The sequence below is a fragment of the Leopardus geoffroyi genome, chromosome B3 (genome assembly GCF_018350155.1).
Source record: "Leopardus geoffroyi isolate Oge1 chromosome B3, O.geoffroyi_Oge1_pat1.0, whole genome shotgun sequence".
Classification (NCBI taxonomy): domain Eukaryota; kingdom Metazoa; phylum Chordata; class Mammalia; order Carnivora; family Felidae; genus Leopardus; species Leopardus geoffroyi.
Genome location: NC_059337.1, coordinates 137,964,367 through 137,982,581, shown reverse-complemented (window position 1 = coordinate 137,982,581; position 18,215 = coordinate 137,964,367). Strand labels below are relative to the sequence as shown.

General features: G+C 44.3%; 1 protein-coding gene across 6 annotated transcripts in view; it reads left to right on the top strand.

Moving 5' to 3' along the window:
• The window catches only part of DICER1 (dicer 1, ribonuclease III), a 74,053-nt gene that overhangs the window by 30,646 nt on the left and 25,192 nt on the right, over window positions 1-18,215 (top strand). For 5 of the 6 annotated variants that reach the window (XM_045451969.1, XM_045451971.1, XM_045451970.1 and 2 more), the window contains exons 9-15: window positions 2,143-2,311; window positions 3,776-4,248; window positions 11,312-11,444; window positions 12,809-13,051; window positions 13,634-13,788; window positions 16,650-16,782; window positions 17,766-17,841. In XM_045451969.1, coding sequence (XP_045307925.1) covers window positions 2,143-2,311; window positions 3,776-4,248; window positions 11,312-11,444; window positions 12,809-13,051; window positions 13,634-13,788; window positions 16,650-16,782; window positions 17,766-17,841 — 1,382 coding nt within the window. The remainder of the gene's footprint in view (window positions 1-2,142; window positions 2,312-3,775; window positions 4,249-11,311; window positions 11,445-12,808; window positions 13,052-13,633; window positions 13,789-16,649; window positions 16,783-17,765; window positions 17,842-18,215) is intronic. The other variant, XR_006705287.1, reaches the window with a different exon arrangement.

The following is an 18,215-nucleotide window of genomic DNA, read 5'->3' as shown; positions in this document are numbered from 1 at the left end:
TGCCTGAGGCAGGGGACGAGCGAGTCTGAGAATCCTTAGGGCAGGGACCTCCCCTTGTCTCCACAGAGAACAGCAGATGGAGGGGCTTCGTCTCTCAGAGATGGCATGAGCGTGGGCCCCTCCTGTTTGCTGATGTGGACGAGGACCGGGAGCCAGGACAGGAAGCTTGTTTCTGCCCACGTGTGTTCATGGTCGTTCCAACCTAAGTGTCCGCATGATACTTTGCAAGAACACGACTTTATGGACAGAATTCAGTGTTTTGCGCTACGTTTGAAAAAAAATTTTTTGTTTAATGTTTATGTTTGAGAGGGAGAGAGAGAGACAGAGCACGAGCAGGGGAGGGGCAGAGAGAGAGTGGGAGCCAGAATCCGAAGCAGGCCCTGCGCTGTCAGCACAGAGCCCGACGTGGGGCTCGAACTCACGAACTGCGGGGTCGTGACCTGAGCTGACGTCGGACGCTTAACCGACTGAGCCACCCGGGCGCCCCTACGCTACGTTTTAAACTGATTGGAAAAACCCTGGTGTTTCGCAAATGGGTGTGACTGTGTGAGAACAGTGTTGTTTATGCTTTGTGGGTTTGTGTCTTTGGAAAGGTAGCTGCTTTGAGTTTCAGTAAAACGTGCACAAAAATCACACTTTTTGATTTGAGTTGGTGGATGGGAGCTTATACCAATTAGGTTTATAATTAAGTTGATTCAATTCACATTAAAGCATCCTTATAGGCGATAGTTCTTGGAACAGTTATAATGACTAGAGAAGCTGATTTCTCAGGGAGTTAAATCAGACAGGTTTTGAAATCCTGGCTTCCACTGACTGGGAGTTGTATGACTTCAGGCGAGTCCTTTATTGTCCCGGAACCGGTAAAATGATGTTGACAGTGGTTTCGGGGGATTCCTTGATGATCAGTCACGTTGATGCATGGAAAACATCTTGCAGTGTACCTGCCATTTAATAGGAACTTGGGGAAAGATCTCTTTGTAGAACGAGAAGAGAAGGTAATGTTTCAGATCCGTGGGATATAAGGATTCGAAATACATGAAATACACTCATGAGATACAAATCTCGCGACCTTTCGGACGTGGTGTTTTTGACTTTCTCGAGCCAGAATGAGCTGATGTGGCAGTGAAAGGCTGTACTTCTGTTCCGAATTAGATTGGGAAGCCTGCACTACTTGAGGTTTGCAGAAGTAGAGGTATTAGGGCATTTAAGTAAAACTGATAAGTGGTCTATTGAACCTGGTACTTCCCAGTTCTCTAAGCGTGACTCTCTGGTTAAGTATAAATTCTGATGGAGAATAATGAAAACCGTAGTATTTACACATGTCTTTAGTGTATTTCATTTCCTTAATTGTTGTTAGTGCTTTCATTTAAAATTTTTTTTCAATGTTTATTTTAGAGAGAGAGAGAGAGAGACAGCGAGTGCGAGCATGAGTGGGGGGGGGGGGGGAGGGGGGCAGAGGAAAAGGGAGCCAGAATCGGAAGCAGGCTCCAGGCTCCGAGCTGTCAGCACAGAGCCTGATGGAGAGCTAGAACCCACGAGCCACGAGATCATGACCTGGGCCAAAGTCAGACGCTTAAGCGACTGAGCCACCCAGGCGCCCCAGTCATTGTTAGTGTTTTCGAATATTATGTGCTGTTCTCGTTGTCCTAGTTCATGAAAGGCATAAGACATCCAAGGATGATACCATAATCGGTTCAAAGTTAGGTGAGTTTTCCTTCCAAGGATACGGTAAAAACACATTAAAATTAAGTTGAATTTGCAGATGCTAAGAGTTTCGAGTAGTGTGGAGGTGGGTAGATTCAATGATAGCATTTTCCCTCTATGATCTGCTCCCGTCCCTATTTCTGTGTCTGAGAAGTAATCATTATTGAGTTGTTTGAGTATCTCGATGCCCAAAGAGGCCTAAACCTACAAACCCTGGGGTAATAAGGTCATGGTAAGACTCACAGAATTCTTTGAACGTGGGCTCTAGACAGTCACTCCTAGAGCCCTCCTGAGCAAGTGTAGCACATCTGAAAGTGAGCGCCCTGGGAGGAAGACCACCGTGAGCCTGCCCGTGATCCCAGGGTGTAGACACACATTCGGGGATCGTAGTGCGGGAGCGAGTTCACTGTGGCAGTGACACCCATTGTTTCGTTACAGATACACTTCTCAACCGTGTGAGATTGTGGTGGACTGTGGGCCGTTCACGGACCGAAGTGGCCTCTATGGCAGGCTGCTGCTGGAGCTGGAGGAGGCACTGAACTTTATCAACGACTGTAACATATCTGTGCGTTCGAAAGAGAGAGATTCGACTTCAATTTCTAAGCAGGTAAGCGTGTACAAGTAAGTAGAGAAAGTAGAAGTTGAGTTTTCCTGTCAAAACGACAGTGTGCTTCTCATGAGGCCGTTGGTATGTTTTAGTTCAAGGACTTGGCTTCTTATTCCTGGACTTTTTTCATGGAACAGATCATACCGGGTTGAGTTCATGGTCACCTGACATTATTAAATGTCGACCTCCTTGGTTTCAGGAAATAGGTTGGAAAAAGGAAAACAAGGAGGTGGGTTGGGGTCCATTGTTGTTGTTGGGTCAGATGAGTTAGTCAAACCCTCGGGCTGAACGAATTCTTCTGCTGTTACCCGTGTGTAACTGGGTCTGAGCCCATCGCTCCTGAGTGGCACAGCTTTGGGAGGAGATCCTTTTTGATCAGTGGTTCCCAGAGTGTGGACTCCAGATCGGCAGTGTCAGCGTCCCCCTAGGACTTGTTAAAACAGATTAGGGACTCATCCTTTACCTGCTGAAGCTGAAGCTCAGGGGAGGGGTTCAGCTGGCTGAGACGTGACAAGTTCTCCAGGTATCCCGATACATTGAAGTTTGAGAATCATCATCCTAGGACTTTGCAAACCATTTTTTTTTTTTAATTTCTTTGTTTAACATTTATTTATTATTGAGAGAGAGAAAGAGACACACAGAACATGAGCAGGGGAGGGCCAGAGAGACGGGGAGACACAGAATCCGAAGCAGGCTCCCGGCTCCATGCTGTCAGCACAGAGCCCGATGCGGGGCTCGAACTCACAAACTGCGAGATCATGACCTGAGCCGAAGTCGGTCGCTCAACCACCTGAGCCACCCAGGCGCCCCACAAACCATTTGTGAAATAACGCTGTTACATAGGAGTCCAGATCTCTCTCCTGATGATTTTTTTCTGGAGCAGCCGTGCTTAGACTCTTCTCAGCCCTTGATTTCTCATTAAGTCTGCATTCAACCCAGTTTGCCTTTTACTGGCCTGCAGACCCGGCAGTCCCTCAGTTACAGCCTCGTTAGGGATTTACATTCCGCTCTGAGCTAAGAGCGGAAGATGTGGCTCTCTGGGCATAAAGTGCAAGGAAAATTCTCTTGCTCTCGTCTGACGCCTCAAAGAAAATTGCTCTGCTACATAATTCACCTTGCGTATCTACCTGGAAGTCAGTGATTCCGTTTTACTTGTAACAACAGACCTGAAATTAAATTTTATTAACCTTATATGGGTGCGTCTTTTGTATTCTGTTAATGATTACCTTTTCTGGGGAAGACAAAAGGATGGTTCTGGGCATACACGTATATGAAAAAGTAGAGATTGAAAAGCCCACCGGCCGCCCCCCTCAACCTTGGGGCACTGGCCTCAGTGTCTGGATGAGTGGGGTGAATGTATTTTGAAGGGGCCGATTGGAGACAGCTCCAGTCCCACTTGAACCGCGCGTGAAAACGCTGCGTGATGTTACCGTTCAGCGTTTGGCTCTTTCTGTTGTCCTGTAGATACTGTCAGACTGTCGTGCCGTATTGGTGGTCCTGGGCCCCTGGTGTGCAGATAAGGTCGCTGGGATGATGGTCCGGGAGCTGCAGAAGTACATCAAACACGAGCAAGAGGAGCTGCACAGGAAATTTCTATTGTTTACAGACACCTTCCTAAGGAAAATCCATGCACTATGTGAAGAGCACTTCTCTCCTGCCTCACTTGACCTGAAATTTGTAACTCCTAAAGTAATAAAACTGCTCGAAATCTTGCGCAAGTACAAACCGTATGAGCGGCAGCAGTTCGAGAGCGTCGAGTGGTATAATAACAGGAATCAGGATAATTACGTGTCCTGGAGTGATTCTGAGGATGATGACGAGGACGAAGAGATCGAAGAAAAAGAGAAGCCGGAGACCAATTTCCCGTCTCCGTTCACCAACATCTTATGCGGGATCATCTTTGTGGAAAGAAGATACACAGCAGTTGTCTTAAACAGGTAAATAAACGTCCAAGATTAGCGGCTCTTCCCGTAGTGGAGCGAGGCAGCTTTTGGCTTGGTGGAGGGATGCTCTGTAATCGCTCTGGGACTGGCGGAAGGCCCGGGTGGGTGGCCTTCACTCGATACCGTCATGGGTCGTGAGCGATGCTGTACCGGCATCGACGGGGCGGACGTGCATGTGACTGTCGCGTTCCCGAAAGGCTGGGTCTGACGTGACCTGAGATTTTTTTTTTTCTTGAAGGATGCCCATCGGTCGTGACCCGTTTGACACAGAGAGCGAGTATGGAAAACTTCTGTGACGTTACAGTGAAACACTTTTTGTCTCCCGTTTAGTTGTCAGATGCAGTTCAGATAGTTCACCCGTGACTGTGTGTCAGGCTTTGTGTTGAGCATTTCACACCAGGCTTTCCCCTTCACGTAGTTGGAGGATAAATTTTACCGGGGAATCATCGTGGTTATTTTGTTGCTGCTGCTGCTGCTGCTGTTAGCTTTTTCCTCCTGACAAATGTCGATTCAGGGTTGCAGATCCGCGGTGGAAAAAGTTGAGAACAACTGGGTTTGCAGTTTGGCTTGGTTCATAGACTATATGTTAAAACTTTCTGACTCAGAAGAAAATAAAAATGTTGGGGAAGCATTCCGAGAATATTGGCAAAGGATGACCCTGCATCCAGACTAGGCCGTGGGTGCCCGTCTCCCCCCTCCTCTTTGGCAGAAGTTGATTCTTCCTGAACGTCAGCCCAGCCAGGGAGCGGTAGTCCAGATCTGTGTCAGACGGTCTGGTAACGTGTGGTTCTTCCTGGTTTGTGTACAGATGCTGTGGTATCAAAGGGCCAGAAAGGGGCCTTATTTTGTGCTTCAGACAATCAGAGGACGATCTGTTTCTCTCTGAGATGCATTAACTGGCCAGAGCTGATCTCTAAGAGCCAGTTCCGCAAGTAGTGATCTCTGAGGAAAAATTCGGCTTTGGTTCCTGTGGTAATTTGGGATTTTTTTTCCCCCCGCTAAACTGCTTCTCACTGTTTTGGGGCTTTGAAAACTTACTTGAGTAATGAGAAATTGGACTCTGGGGTAGTCATCTGGCGGTTTTTAGTCTGGTAATTTTCATAGTCATTGGGCCTGATCCTTATGATGAATACAAAGTAAAATAATGTTAGGTAGTGAATTACATTGGAATCCGAAGTTTAAGGTTGGAAAGGGACTCATTGACTATCTAATCCAGCCTCCTTATTTTTATAAAAAAGAAAGGGCCTCAGGAGGAAAAGTGATTGGCTCTGAGTGAAATTGCTAGGCAGTGGCAGAGACAGTTCTAGAATCCTGATATCCTCTCTCCTAGTTTCCAGTTCCTTCTACAATCATGATGCCCTTGGGCATCACAGAACACTAAAAACCAGCGCTTTATAGTGGGCAGACCATCCGGGACACAGACCAGGGAGCGCATGACCGTCAGGATTGTTTGTTAGAATGGGGGAGAGGCATTTCAAGGGTCAGCTCCAAGCTTCATTATAGCCCTGCCCCCAGACAGGATGGTTTAAGAATTAAATACACTTTAGGGGACTTGGAAGAAATGGGGTACATTTTCTTCTCCCTCTTCTCTACGTGAATTCTTAAATGTAGAGCTGTGCCAGTTTTCACTGCAGGAATACTAGCCTGAAACCGTGTATCAAAAACCAATCAGTTATTTCCTATTGACTTTGAGGATCAGATTAATTGTGATCAGCTTTCATGAAAAGTGCCTGGAATTTAGTGTTGGATGATGAATCAAGAGCGGTTTGAGAGTCAACTTTATGGGCAGCTAATGAAATATACAATAGAGGTCTTGTTCCAGTAAGCTTTTTAATAAGCTTAGAAAAACTTCCTGAAATCCACATTCTTTCCTTCCATCAGTTTAATGGGAGGAAAACCCTTCCTCAGTGAATAGTTTCATGGGAGTCTAAGCTATTGTGATACATGGGCAGTTTTGTCCTCTCCTAATTAAAAACAATGAATCATAGCTACTTCTGTGTGTAATGTAGCCACGTGTATAGTCTTAGGATTACACTTTTCCTTTTGCCTTGCGTATGGGCTTTATGGTTTATAACTTACCTTTAATTTTGTTTTGTTTTTTTAGTTTATTTTTTGAGACAGGGAGTGAGAGCAAGGGAGGGGCAGAAAGAGAGGGAGAGAGAGAATCCCAGGCAGGCTCCGCACTGTCAGCACAGAACCCAGTGCAGAGCTTGAACCCATGAACTGCGAGATCATGACCTGAGCCGAAACCAAGAGTAGGACGCTTACCTGACTGAGCCACCCAGATACCTTGGTTTCTAACTTACCTTTTAGATATATATTTAAAAATTTTTTCTTCTAATGTTTATTTTTGAGAGAGAGAGATACAGTGTGAGTGGGGGAGGGGCAGAGAGAGAGGGAGACGCAGAATCCGAAGCAGGCTCCAGGCTCCGAGCTGTCAGCACAGGGCCCGACGTGGGGTTCGAACTAACAGACTGCAAGATCATGACCTGAGCCGGTTGGACGCTCAACCGACTGAGCCACCCAGGAGACCCGCTTTTAGATCTATTTTTAAAATTTCCAACACTCCATGAGAAAGGAAGGTGCATGTATTAACTGTATCATAGATGAGGAAGTGAAGACTCCGTTTGTGATCCTCCCAAAATAAGGCAGATATGGCCCTTTTCACTGTGTCATTTATTAGTCTTGTATGACAATCGAATGTGACATGCCTGGGTTTACATCCTCTCTCTACCCCTCTCCCTCTGTCTCCCTAGTAACTTAAATGTTTACAGAAAAGTTGTAAAGAGATTACCGAACTCCCTTGTCCCCCTTAGTTGGCTTCCCCCATCCATTGTTAACATCTTACATTATCGTGTACATTTGGCCCAACCAGGAAACTAACATTGGTGCGTTACTGTTAACCAAACTTCAGACTTCAGTTTCATTTACCAGTTTTCCCATTAGTGTCATCGTCTTAATCCCAGGTACCATGTTGCATCTAGTTGTGTGTCCCTGATCTCCACTGGTCTCTTGTATTTTCTCTTTTCCCGTGGTTCTGATGACCTTGACAGTCTTGAGGAGTACTGGCCAGGTAGTTTGTAGACTAGCTCTCAATTTGAATTTGTCTGATGTTTTTCTCAGGATTAAAATAGGGATTTAGGATATGGAAGAATACTGTAGAGATGAAGTGCCCTTCTCATCACATCGCATCAGGGGGACTCATGGTTATCGACGTGAAACCTCGTCACATGGTTATGGTAGTGTTTGCCAGGTTTCTCCTGGAAGGTGTTCTTTTTCTCCTTACTTTATTCTGTGGAAGCAAATCACTAAGCCGATTCATTTATTATTGGAATTCTTCTGTGAGGAAAACTTCTTCTCTCTTTGATCCTATTTATTATTTATATTCATTGACTTAGGTTCTTTTCTCACTGTGGACTCATGTTTATTTTTTTTAATATTTTCTTTTAACATTTATTCATTTTTGAGAGAGAGTGCACGAGCAGGGGAGGGACAGAGAGAGAGGGAGAACCGGAATCCGAAGCAGGCTCCAGGCTCCGAGCCGTCAGCACAGCCCGACATGGGGCTCGAACCCACGAACCGCGCGATCATGACCCAAGCCCAAGTCGGACGCTCAACGGACTGAGCCACCCGGGCGCCCCTCACGTTTGTGTGTTTCGCACCTCAGGCTTTAACCTGACGTTAGGTCATTTACCTTGTTGCTCTCGTTGTTCTGCTCTGAGCCGTTGGGGCTCCTTGAGGTCAGCTCCTGTGTCCCTTAGACATGCCCTCATCCTTTCTGTTGTTGATCGGCCATTTCGTCAACGAGCCCCGCTTCCTTTTATTTCTACTCACTTTTTTAGATGTGTATTTTGTGGAAGCTATTTAACTTTTACAAAAAGTGTTTATTATTTTGAGAGAGAGAGAGAGAGAGAGAGAGAGAGAGAACATGCGTGAGGGGAGGGGCAGAGAGAGAGTGGGAGAGAGAGAGAATCCCAAGCAGATTCCACACTGATAGTGTGAAGCCTAACATGGGGCTCGGACCCACAAACTGCGAGGCCATGACCTGAGCTGAAATCAAGAGTTGGACGCTCAACTGACTGAGCCACCCGAGCAACCCGAAAGCTATTTAACTCTTTAACGCCTCAGCATCTTCATTTGTAAGATAGAAATTACTTCTCTGTCTCTTAATGTATGTAAAAATGGCTGTTTTATCACCTGATACAGTAGGTGCTGTTTTCTTACGTGCTCTACGCACACGTTTGGGGCGCATAGTGTCTGTGTACTAGAACTATCGGTGATGGTTCTTTTGGTGGAATCACAGAGGAATTACATTTGATTTGTTCATGTTGTTAAAAAAAATGTAACGCGTAAGGAGACCATTAAAATCTATTGTTCACATATTTTAGTACTTGGCAGACATTTCAAATGATGTGTTTGTTTCTTTGAATTTTTTTCCCCATACGGTTGTCTGCACAAATTTGCAAGCTTAGTGAAATCACAGTTCTACTGGTTTTCTGAATCTAGTGCACATATTTCCTATTTCTGCCCATGCTGCTTCGTTTTTTGTTTGTTTGTTTTTTAACATCTATTATTTTATCTTGAGAGAGAGAGAGTGAGAGACAATATCCCAAGCAAGCTCTGCACTGTCAGCACAGAGCCTGACGCGGGGCTCCGTCTCACAGACTGAGATCAGGACCCGAGCCAAAAGCCAGAGTCAGCCACCCAGCCCACTGAGCCACCCAGGCGCCCCTGCCCATGCTGTTTCTGATGTAACTGGGAGGCGATGCGTGTAACACAATGCATTATGTGGGCTGGTGCCAACTGAGTGAGCTAGGTACAGAGATTGAGGGCAAACATCTAAAAACTCTCAGTTTTGACAGCGATGTCTGCTGCATATAAGACCATTGGCTCTTGAATATTTGTTTCATTTTCTCAGTAAATTTTCATGGAAGTTGACAAAAAATACCGCTCTCTGATGGATTTGATACTAGAAAAAAGTAAATAACTCGTTCTTAGCTGCAGATAGTTTGAGAAGCTCTGTGCACTAGAGAGCAGCAGGGCTTATTGAACCGCTTGCTTGTGTGACAGCTGACAGAAACTCAGTGTGAAACTCAAAAGAAACAAGTAAGACTTCGTGGCCTCTGTTCGTGGTACGGCGAAGTCTCTCAGCAGTTTGCGTAACTCACTTGTGAGTTCCCTGACCATCCTCATTTCTCTGGAAGCCTATAGCTTTGTCTGAGGAGTGTGATTAGGCATCCCCTCATTTATCTGATAAAGTTTCCTCTCTAAACACCACCATCATAAGTATATAGCATTTAATTACTGCTTACAAGAGATTGGGTTTGTTAACGTGCATATCGTCTCTTTTGTCCTCTGCAGTATTGATGTGAGTTTCGGTAGGAGAAATACGTTTACTCTTAGTGCCTTCTGCTTCTCAGCTCGTTGAAATCTGCTAACGTGATCATTTTGGCAAAGTAAAACACATCCTTTGCCTGACTGAGTTAATTATTTTGCCTACTGCCTGACATGAAGTGCATTTTCTAACCTCTTGATGCTTATTTGCATACACAATCCTTTGGAAGTACCTATTTCTAAGATAATAAATTTTGTATTTCAGGCATGCGATTTCTTGGCCTGTAACGCTTCTTTCTGTTACTGACATTGTAAGCTTATCATAATAAGTAAACAAAGCTTGGGACATATTAAGGAGGTTTCTGATTCTGAACATTTTAAGTATTTGAATGTAGAACAGACGTGTAAACTAACCTAGACATGCATGTTTTGGCTGATCTGGAGGCAGGGAGATATTCTAGATGGCCACTCAAGGTTTCTTCCAGCTCTTTGATATTAGTCTGTTTCATGTATTTAAAAAAAAAAAAAAAAAAAAAAAAAAGAATGGTTTGACTTAAAAATGCAATTTTCTATTAGGAATTTATACTATGCGTATGACTTCAGAAGAACCATCTGGAATCACTTACGTCAGGTGTGGAACCATTTATCCCGTGTGCTGAGTTTTTGAATGTGGATATTTCCAAAATAGCTGTAATGGCAACACTAACTGTTAACCTCTGTCCCCGAGTAACGTGACCCCCCTCCCGTAGCTTTCTTCCATCTCTCAACCAGAAGGCCCGCTTTAGGTTACTGGCGTTCTGGATTAATACAGAGCAACAGGCAGGAGGAGGGACGAGTTGGGGAGCCTGTCTTCCGTGACAGGATGGGATGGGGACTCTGGCACTGACTGCCATGCCGAAGTCTGGCGTGTTGTGTTGTGCAGCACTGGGGTGGGGGGGGGTGTCAGCGGCCTGGGGGCAGGAAGGTGTTGGGCCTGGAGGCGCGCCTCAGCAGACAGGCATCCGTTGCCCTGGAGCTCTGCTTCCAGTGATACAGGGCGTTGTGGTGAGATTAAAATAACCATGCTGTTTCGCACACAGCAGGAGCTCTCTTAGTGCATGTAGCCGGAGAATGAGGTTTCCCTCGCCTCTGCCTCTGAATCCCCTCTTGGCCTCAGGGTGTTGGTACGCATTCTGCATAAGTTTGGCAGTAGAGACAGGGGCTTGACTGCAGCCGCAAGTTGTGTGTGTGTGTGTGTGTGTGTGTGTGTGTGTGTGTGTGTGTGGAGAAGAACATTGAGCTTTCAGAGAAGTGTGTGCGGCTTTTTCATGATAGGTCCTGGCCTGAGGCCAAGATGTTTGAGGATTCCATGTTTCTCCCTGCCTAGCTCTGTCCCCTACTGGGCTACATTCCTAGTAAGTCCTCACTGCCAAATTAGAAAGTTGGACGTACTGTGGCCATTTTGCTCGGCAGGCTAAATCAGCCCTGTATTTGGCGTTACCAGTGTTTGGTCCACAGATCGACGCGGTGAAGAGTGGCAGTGATTTCTGTTTAAGCTCATTGAAAACAAAACGTAACAAAACAAAACAAAAAACAAAAACCACCAAGACCCGTTGTGTTAGGTATGTTGGCAAAAAAATACACGTAATTTCCATTTTAAGGGAGACCTCACAAACAAAAAAGTTGAAATTTTTTTTTTCTCCCTCAGCAATGCTTAACTTCCAAATGTATGTAATTTTCTTAGATTGATAAAGGAAGCTGGCAAACAAGATCCAGAGCTGGCTTACATCAGCAGCAATTTTATAACTGGACATGGCATTGGAAAGAATCAGCCTCGTAACAAACAGATGGAAGCAGAATTCAGAAAACAGGAAGAGGTAACTTAAGTTGAAATAATTGTACAGTAACAATTTTCAGAATATATATGTATACATATATACATATATATGTATATATATATGTACACACACACACACACACACACACACACGAACTCTGCTCCTAGGAGCTCCCTTTCTTCATAGTTGCTTGGCGGCATTTTCGGTCACATAGAATACTTGCTCATAGATAGACTAGCCGTCTCCTGTGAGGTAGCTGTTTGGTGATTCATATGTTCAGAATTAGAATAGCCGTCTAGGAAATCAATTTGGTCTTAATTACCATCAACCATTTCATTTTCCTTTATTGGACTGATGGCATTTCCTAGAAAAACAAAGCATGTGTAACCGTAACTCCTGTTGACTGCATATGACTGAGCTACAAAATGAATTTGTTCTCCTATAAAGTGTTTTGTTTTCCGTTTAAAGTTCTGCCTTGAATACTTCAAAAATAACGCTATATTTTAAAGATTTGGGCTTAAAGTTTTTCATACATTCTAAGATTTTAATATAGGAGACAGCATTGTAAAGATGGGAAACCTAATATAGTGCTCTGGCTGGCAAACAAAAAGTTTTTATTTGAAGTTTGTTATTTAACTTCAAGGTAGACTAATTCACGTTGGCGTTCGTTTTCTATGTCGTAGCTATTTGATAATATTCCAAGTTTGGAGAGTCTAACAGCCAGTATGATAGATCTGTTTAAAAGGCAGCTTTATAATTATAATTTTATAATTATATAATTGTATAATTATAACTTTATAATTTAACTTCTCCTAGATTGGGAAATGGTGTTATTTTAAATCTAACATAAAAAATTTTTCACTTACTTTTTTAATGAGTAGTTCTGATTCCTTAAATCGAAAATGTCCCAAGATGCCAAGAAGTAAGTAATGCCTTACTTGTAATTTTGAATTACAAGTGTTTTAGGGATTGTAGCGAAAGAGTCTTGCCATCTTTGGGAGGCCGTTGGCACAGTGTCACGGCCGGAAGATACCCCATGTGAGGTCAGAGTATCAGCAGGACTCCAGCAGCGGATTCGTTTGGTCACTGTTGGCTGCATTCTGTGGTGGCCATTGAAGAAGCCAGCCTCTCCGCCCGGAAGGTTTTCTGTGGCTCGTGCATACTTGTGTACAGCAGAAGGGCACTTTGATTTTTCAAGTCGTGCTCAGCTGAAAATAAGCCAGAGTCTCTCTGCACACGTGCTCATGCGTCTTGTTGTTTGTGTGCTGCTGTCATCTTTAGCCTGGACTTGAAGATCGAGTGCGCCTAGAGTACGGGTCAGAAACGGCAGTTTTCACTTACTGGTACTGCACCGTTCCTTTGGAAATTTCTTAGAACTGCTTCTCTTGGTGGACTTTTTTCAGGTACTTAGGAAATTTCGAGCACATGAGACCAACCTGCTTATTGCGACAAGCATTGTGGAAGAGGGTGTTGACATACCAAAATGCAACTTGGTGGTTCGTTTTGATTTACCCACAGAGTATCGATCCTATGTTCAATCTAAGGGACGAGCAAGGGCACCGATCTCTAATTACATAATGTTAGCAGATACAGACAAAATAAAAAGTTTTGAAGAAGACCTTAAAACATACAAAGCTATTGAAAAGGTAAGTTCCGAGAGTCAGTAGGGTGTCTTTAAGGTTTTTTTTTTTTTATGTGCAAAGAAATGGGTAGAAGCAGTTTTACCTGCAGAGCGTAGTCTCAGCAAGGGTGTGCAAGTGTGTACATTGTGAGAAAAGTCAAGCAACCACAGAGCCGGCACTATTTTACGAACTGTTTGAGAGCCCACAGTGAAAATGGTCCTGTGGATTGCGGGGGGAAAATGCCTGGAAAGTGTGTCCTGTTGGTGTGGGCGCTGCAGTCCCAGTTGAGGGGCTGAGTTGCGGAGCCGTCACAGGGTGATGACACAGCCCCTGTGCGTGCGTGTGTGTGTGTGTGTGTGTGTGTAGATATGGTACCGTGCAAACCTTGTGCATGTGCGGTGAGTGTCTCCACGGTTGGAGCTGGGGCGGGGGGAGTGCTCCAGGAGGGAGTTTCCGCATCAGGTGACTTTGGAATTCTGAAGCATGTTTAGGAGAGAGCGCTGTTGCACGTCAAGAGAGCTTTCTCCGTAGGTGCAGAGGCAGACAACTGACCTAGGGCGACACGGCATTTGTTCTCCTTGTAAAGTCTGTTTTTACAACGTCCAGATCTTGAGAAACAAGTGTTCCAAGTCCGTTGATGCGGGTGAGACTGACGTTGAACCTGTCGTGGATGATGACGATGTGTTCCCACCATACGTGTTGAGGCCCGACGACGGTGGTCCGCGAGTCACGATCAACACGGCCATTGGACACATCAACAGGTATGATATGAAGTCGCTTGCGTGGAAAACCTAGGAGTGTTACAAGGTTTAAGTCTAAACCTGTGAGTATTGTGGTGTTTACCTGTTGCAGACGATCACAAGTCTTTGCATTTGTGACTTGTAATATTTTGGTGAGAGAAAGAAAAGAAGTTGCTTTTTTCCACTCATGCTCCTTTTTGGTCAGAAGGTAAAAACTGTATTGCACGGTGATAAATGTTTAGGTTTTGTTGGAAGGCTGACTTAATGAAGGCATGATTTTTTTTTTTAAGTTTATTTATTTATTTTGAGAGCGAGAGAAAGCACAAGTTGGAGAGGGGCAGAGAGAGATGAGAGAGAGAGAATCCCAAGCAGGCCCCGAACTGTCAGCGTGGGGCCTGACGCAGGGCTCGAACTCACGAACTATGAGATCATGACCTGAGCTCAAGTAGGACGCTCAACTGCCTGAGCCACCCAGGTGCCCCAAGGGATGCTTCTTTTAATTAGATTTAATTTAATTTTACCTTGCTCACTGAATTTTTTTTTTTTTTATCCTAAAAAATCTCGTGCCATGAACGTTGAGGGATGTTGAATTTTCCATTAGCTGCGATATTACAAGATGATGATACATTAACTTGTATTTCTGATCATGGGCTAATTTACTTTGTCCAGAATTGGTAATAACCTTTCCAAGAACTAAGAAAAGCAGCTACATGCCTAGATTATGTATCAGGATAAGTTTCTGTGCAGAGGCAAAATAAAGCAGCAACCGACGTAAGATTTTTTTTTTTTAACTCTTTAATTTGAAACCATTTCACACTTTAAAATGTTGCAAGGATACTGCAGAGAACTCTCATACACCCCCCACCCAGAGAGACCCATTCAGGTTTCGCGAGAATGTTTTTGGTAGGGAGATCCAATCCAGGATCAGGAGTTGTGTGTGTTTTTCTCATCTCTCCAGTCTCCTTCAGCCTGGAATTATTCTTCAGTTTCCTTGACTTTAATGACCTTGAAACGTTTGAAGCTTACAGGCCAGCCATTTTGTAGGCCGTCTCTCAGCGTGGCTTTATCTGCTCTTTCCGACGTTGAGCCCCAGGTTGTGCACTGGAGCCGGCACATCACAGAAGGGATGCTCTGTTCCCATCCCATCCCGCCGGGCGCACTCAGTGTCGATTTGTGCTCTTACTGGTGGTGGTGGCTCGTGATCACTTCCAGAAGGTCTGCAGCTTCCTCTGTCGTAAAGTTGCCTTTTCTCCCTCCATAGTGAGTGTGTAGTTCATGGGGAGGTGATTTAAGACCACGTAAAAAATATTCCTCTTCCAGGAAGAGGAATATTTAAACTAAATCACCCATTAGTTTAAGTATCCATTGATATTTCTGGCCTGAATTGATCATTGCTGTGGCATCTGCAAAATGGTGATTTTCTGATTCCGTTGTTCTGTTTGCTGGCATTCTGCCGTGACGAAGAGCTTTCTCTTTTCTCCGCTCATTTATTCTTTTTATTTATTAATGTTTTTATCTCATATAAACTGAGGGACTTCTGTTTTATTGAGTGGGTTATATTCTCCTCACTATCATTTATTATTTGTTTTGATGTTACAGTTATCTCAGATTTGGCCGTGGAAGCCCCTTCAAGCTAGTCTTTTTTACATCACCATTGTTCTTTGGTCACTTCCTTATTTTATGGCACACTAAGATGTTCTAGATTTAACTCCTATTTTCCTTGCCCCAGCCTAGATATTGGCTGTTTCTCCCAAAGCTTCTGGTTTTTTTTAGTGGCAGATGAGTGGTGTTTAGAAACCAAAATCTGAGCACTAAGTATGTTCATTGCCTCTGGAGTATTGCTACTCTCAGGCTCCTTAGTCGACAGAGCTAGAAACTACGTGTGTGTGTGTGTGTGTGTGTGTGTGTGTGTGTGTGTGTATTCACATGCACATTTATAGCTGTATTTATCTGCATACCTGACTACCTTTATGTTGTTACGTCCACTTTACCATGACACCACAGGGTTCATTCTAGCTTTCCTCTTTTCCATCTTTGTTTCTGGCTTCTTCCATAGTGAGAGATAGGACTCCCATTGTCCTCAAAATAGTTACTTTTATGTTTAGTATCCCTGAACGTAGGCAGTCTCCTACTTCGCAGGGCTGCCGCCGTGTTTGGGTGTCCCGAATGCACGGGTCATGACCTTGCAGGGCAGCTGCTCATTCTGCTGCCCTCCTTGTGTGAGTCCTGCCCCCACCGGATTACCTTCCTGTCCCAGCCAGCACCCTCCTCGCTCAGTCTCAGCGCCCTTGAAGCTAGCTTCCTGCTCTGTATCCCTCTCCTTGTACTGCTGTGGGGTGTGGTGGGAGGGCAGGGGCGGTCTTCTTGTTCTGATGCTTTTCGATATGTCAGTACCGGGCTGTCCTTCCGGCCTCTTCTGACGCCCTCCTTGGGCGGGGCCTGGTAGTTTGCCAGGGCACATAAGACAGTAAGGACCAAACCCTGGCGGTGTGTTCTCCTTACGGATTCCGCACGATATTTTTCTGTGCGGTATGGTAGCCCTGGACGTGCCTTTTTAAATTCGAGTTTTAACTTTAATCAAAATGAAATAAAATTCGAAGTGAGTTTCCTAGCTGTCCTCACCGCATTCCAGGTGCTCCGTGGCTGCTCTGTTGGACAGTGTTGACACCGACTGTCACGGCAGACGATTCTTTTGGACGGCACTGTTCCATCTTACTGAAAGTTGGAACCAGTGAACTCACACTTCCCGTGTCAGTACCAATCCAGTAGAGGGGAAGAGGGACATAAAAACTTTAACTTTAGGATATGACTACCAAAACGGATTTTTTTTTCCCCTATTTCTCAGTTGTGGATTTAGCATCAGAATTTCTTTTTCTTCACAGATACTGTGCTAGATTACCAAGTGATCCGTTTACTCATCTAGCTCCTAAATGTAGAACTCGAGAGTTGCCTGATGGTACATTTTATTCAACTCTTTATCTGCCAATTAACTCACCTCTTCGAGCCTCCATTGTTGTAAGTTTAGAAAAAGAAATGATTGTGCCTTGAAAATATGTCACTAATGGATTTTTTTTTTCAGCTTCTCTACGCCAATGCAAGTTATAGGTAACTTAGGTTTAGATCTTTTTTTTTCTTAATTTTATTTAATGTTCATTTATTTTAGAGAGTGTGCAGGGGATGGGGGCAGAGAGAGGGAGATGGGACCTGACGTGGGCTCTGCACTGACAGCAGAGAGCCTGACATGGGGCTCGAATCCACAAACCATGAGATCGTGACCCAAGCCAAAGTCTGATGCTTACCTGGCTGAGCCACCCAGGCGCCCCACTTTAAATCTGTTCTCCAGGGAAGGTTTATAAGTCTCTTTTGTGGTCAACTGTACTTCAGATCCCCAACAGACTGTATAGCTGGATGACCCCTAAAGTTTCCTCTGAGATCTTACTAGTGTCAGCGTTTCTGACCGAATCCCTCAGCTGTGGCTTAAGATACTTCCAGGAGCAGAATTTGTTATTAAATATGTTTGGGCTTTTGTAGTTGTTTGGTTGTTCACCCGAAAATCTGCCTCTGTGTAACTGCTGTGCTTGGTCCCAGTACTGATTTCCAGATATTCCGGGATGACTAATTTCTCTTACATATGAAAATTTGTGCTGTTAATGTGTATGTTATAGTCACATTTTGATAGATCTTTAGTTTGTTTCCTCTTCATAGATTAGTTGAACTAAGATACGTTAAAATCTTACTGAAATCTGTATTCATTAAAATTGTCAGATCTCCATCATAGCTGATCTAGGTTTTACTGGGCAGGACTTTTTTAAAAATGGCCGTTTCAACTGTGGAAATCAGGGTTTTAACAAACTTGTTGGTATTTTTCAAAATGAAGAACTTTACTCTGGTAAAGTTCAGCTTTAAAGATGCTGGGGCAGAGGCTTTCTAGAAGTCGTATGTGCTAATGATAGATAGCTACGCTCATGTACAGTGGAAATGTTTTTTGTTACTTTCAGGGTCCGCCAATGAGCTGTATACGATTGGCCGAAAGAGTTGTAGCGCTCATTTGCTGTGAAAAACTGCACAAAATTGGTAAGAGTGATTGAAAAGCACATGCAGATAAAACTAAGGTTGAAACCCTTGTAAAACAAAAGCACATCAAGGACCTCTGAACTAGCTGCTCTCCTTGTGCTCTGGTGAAGGCGGACGTACGTACGTAAATACGGTGTAACGTGAGGGTCCTGTGACATGTACCAGCTTTGAGGCCACAGCTTCCCTGCGAATACCTGTAATGTATTTGCTCCCTTTACTGACCCCTTTTCAACACGTAAAGGTCTTCTTGTAACTGTTGAGTCGTGAGCGTTTGTGTTTTAATGGGTCGTTTTCTCAGATCGGTTTAGTTTACAAATTAATCCACTTAAAAAAAAAAAGGGAAGTCTTGTTGTCCATAGACTTTGTAAAACAGA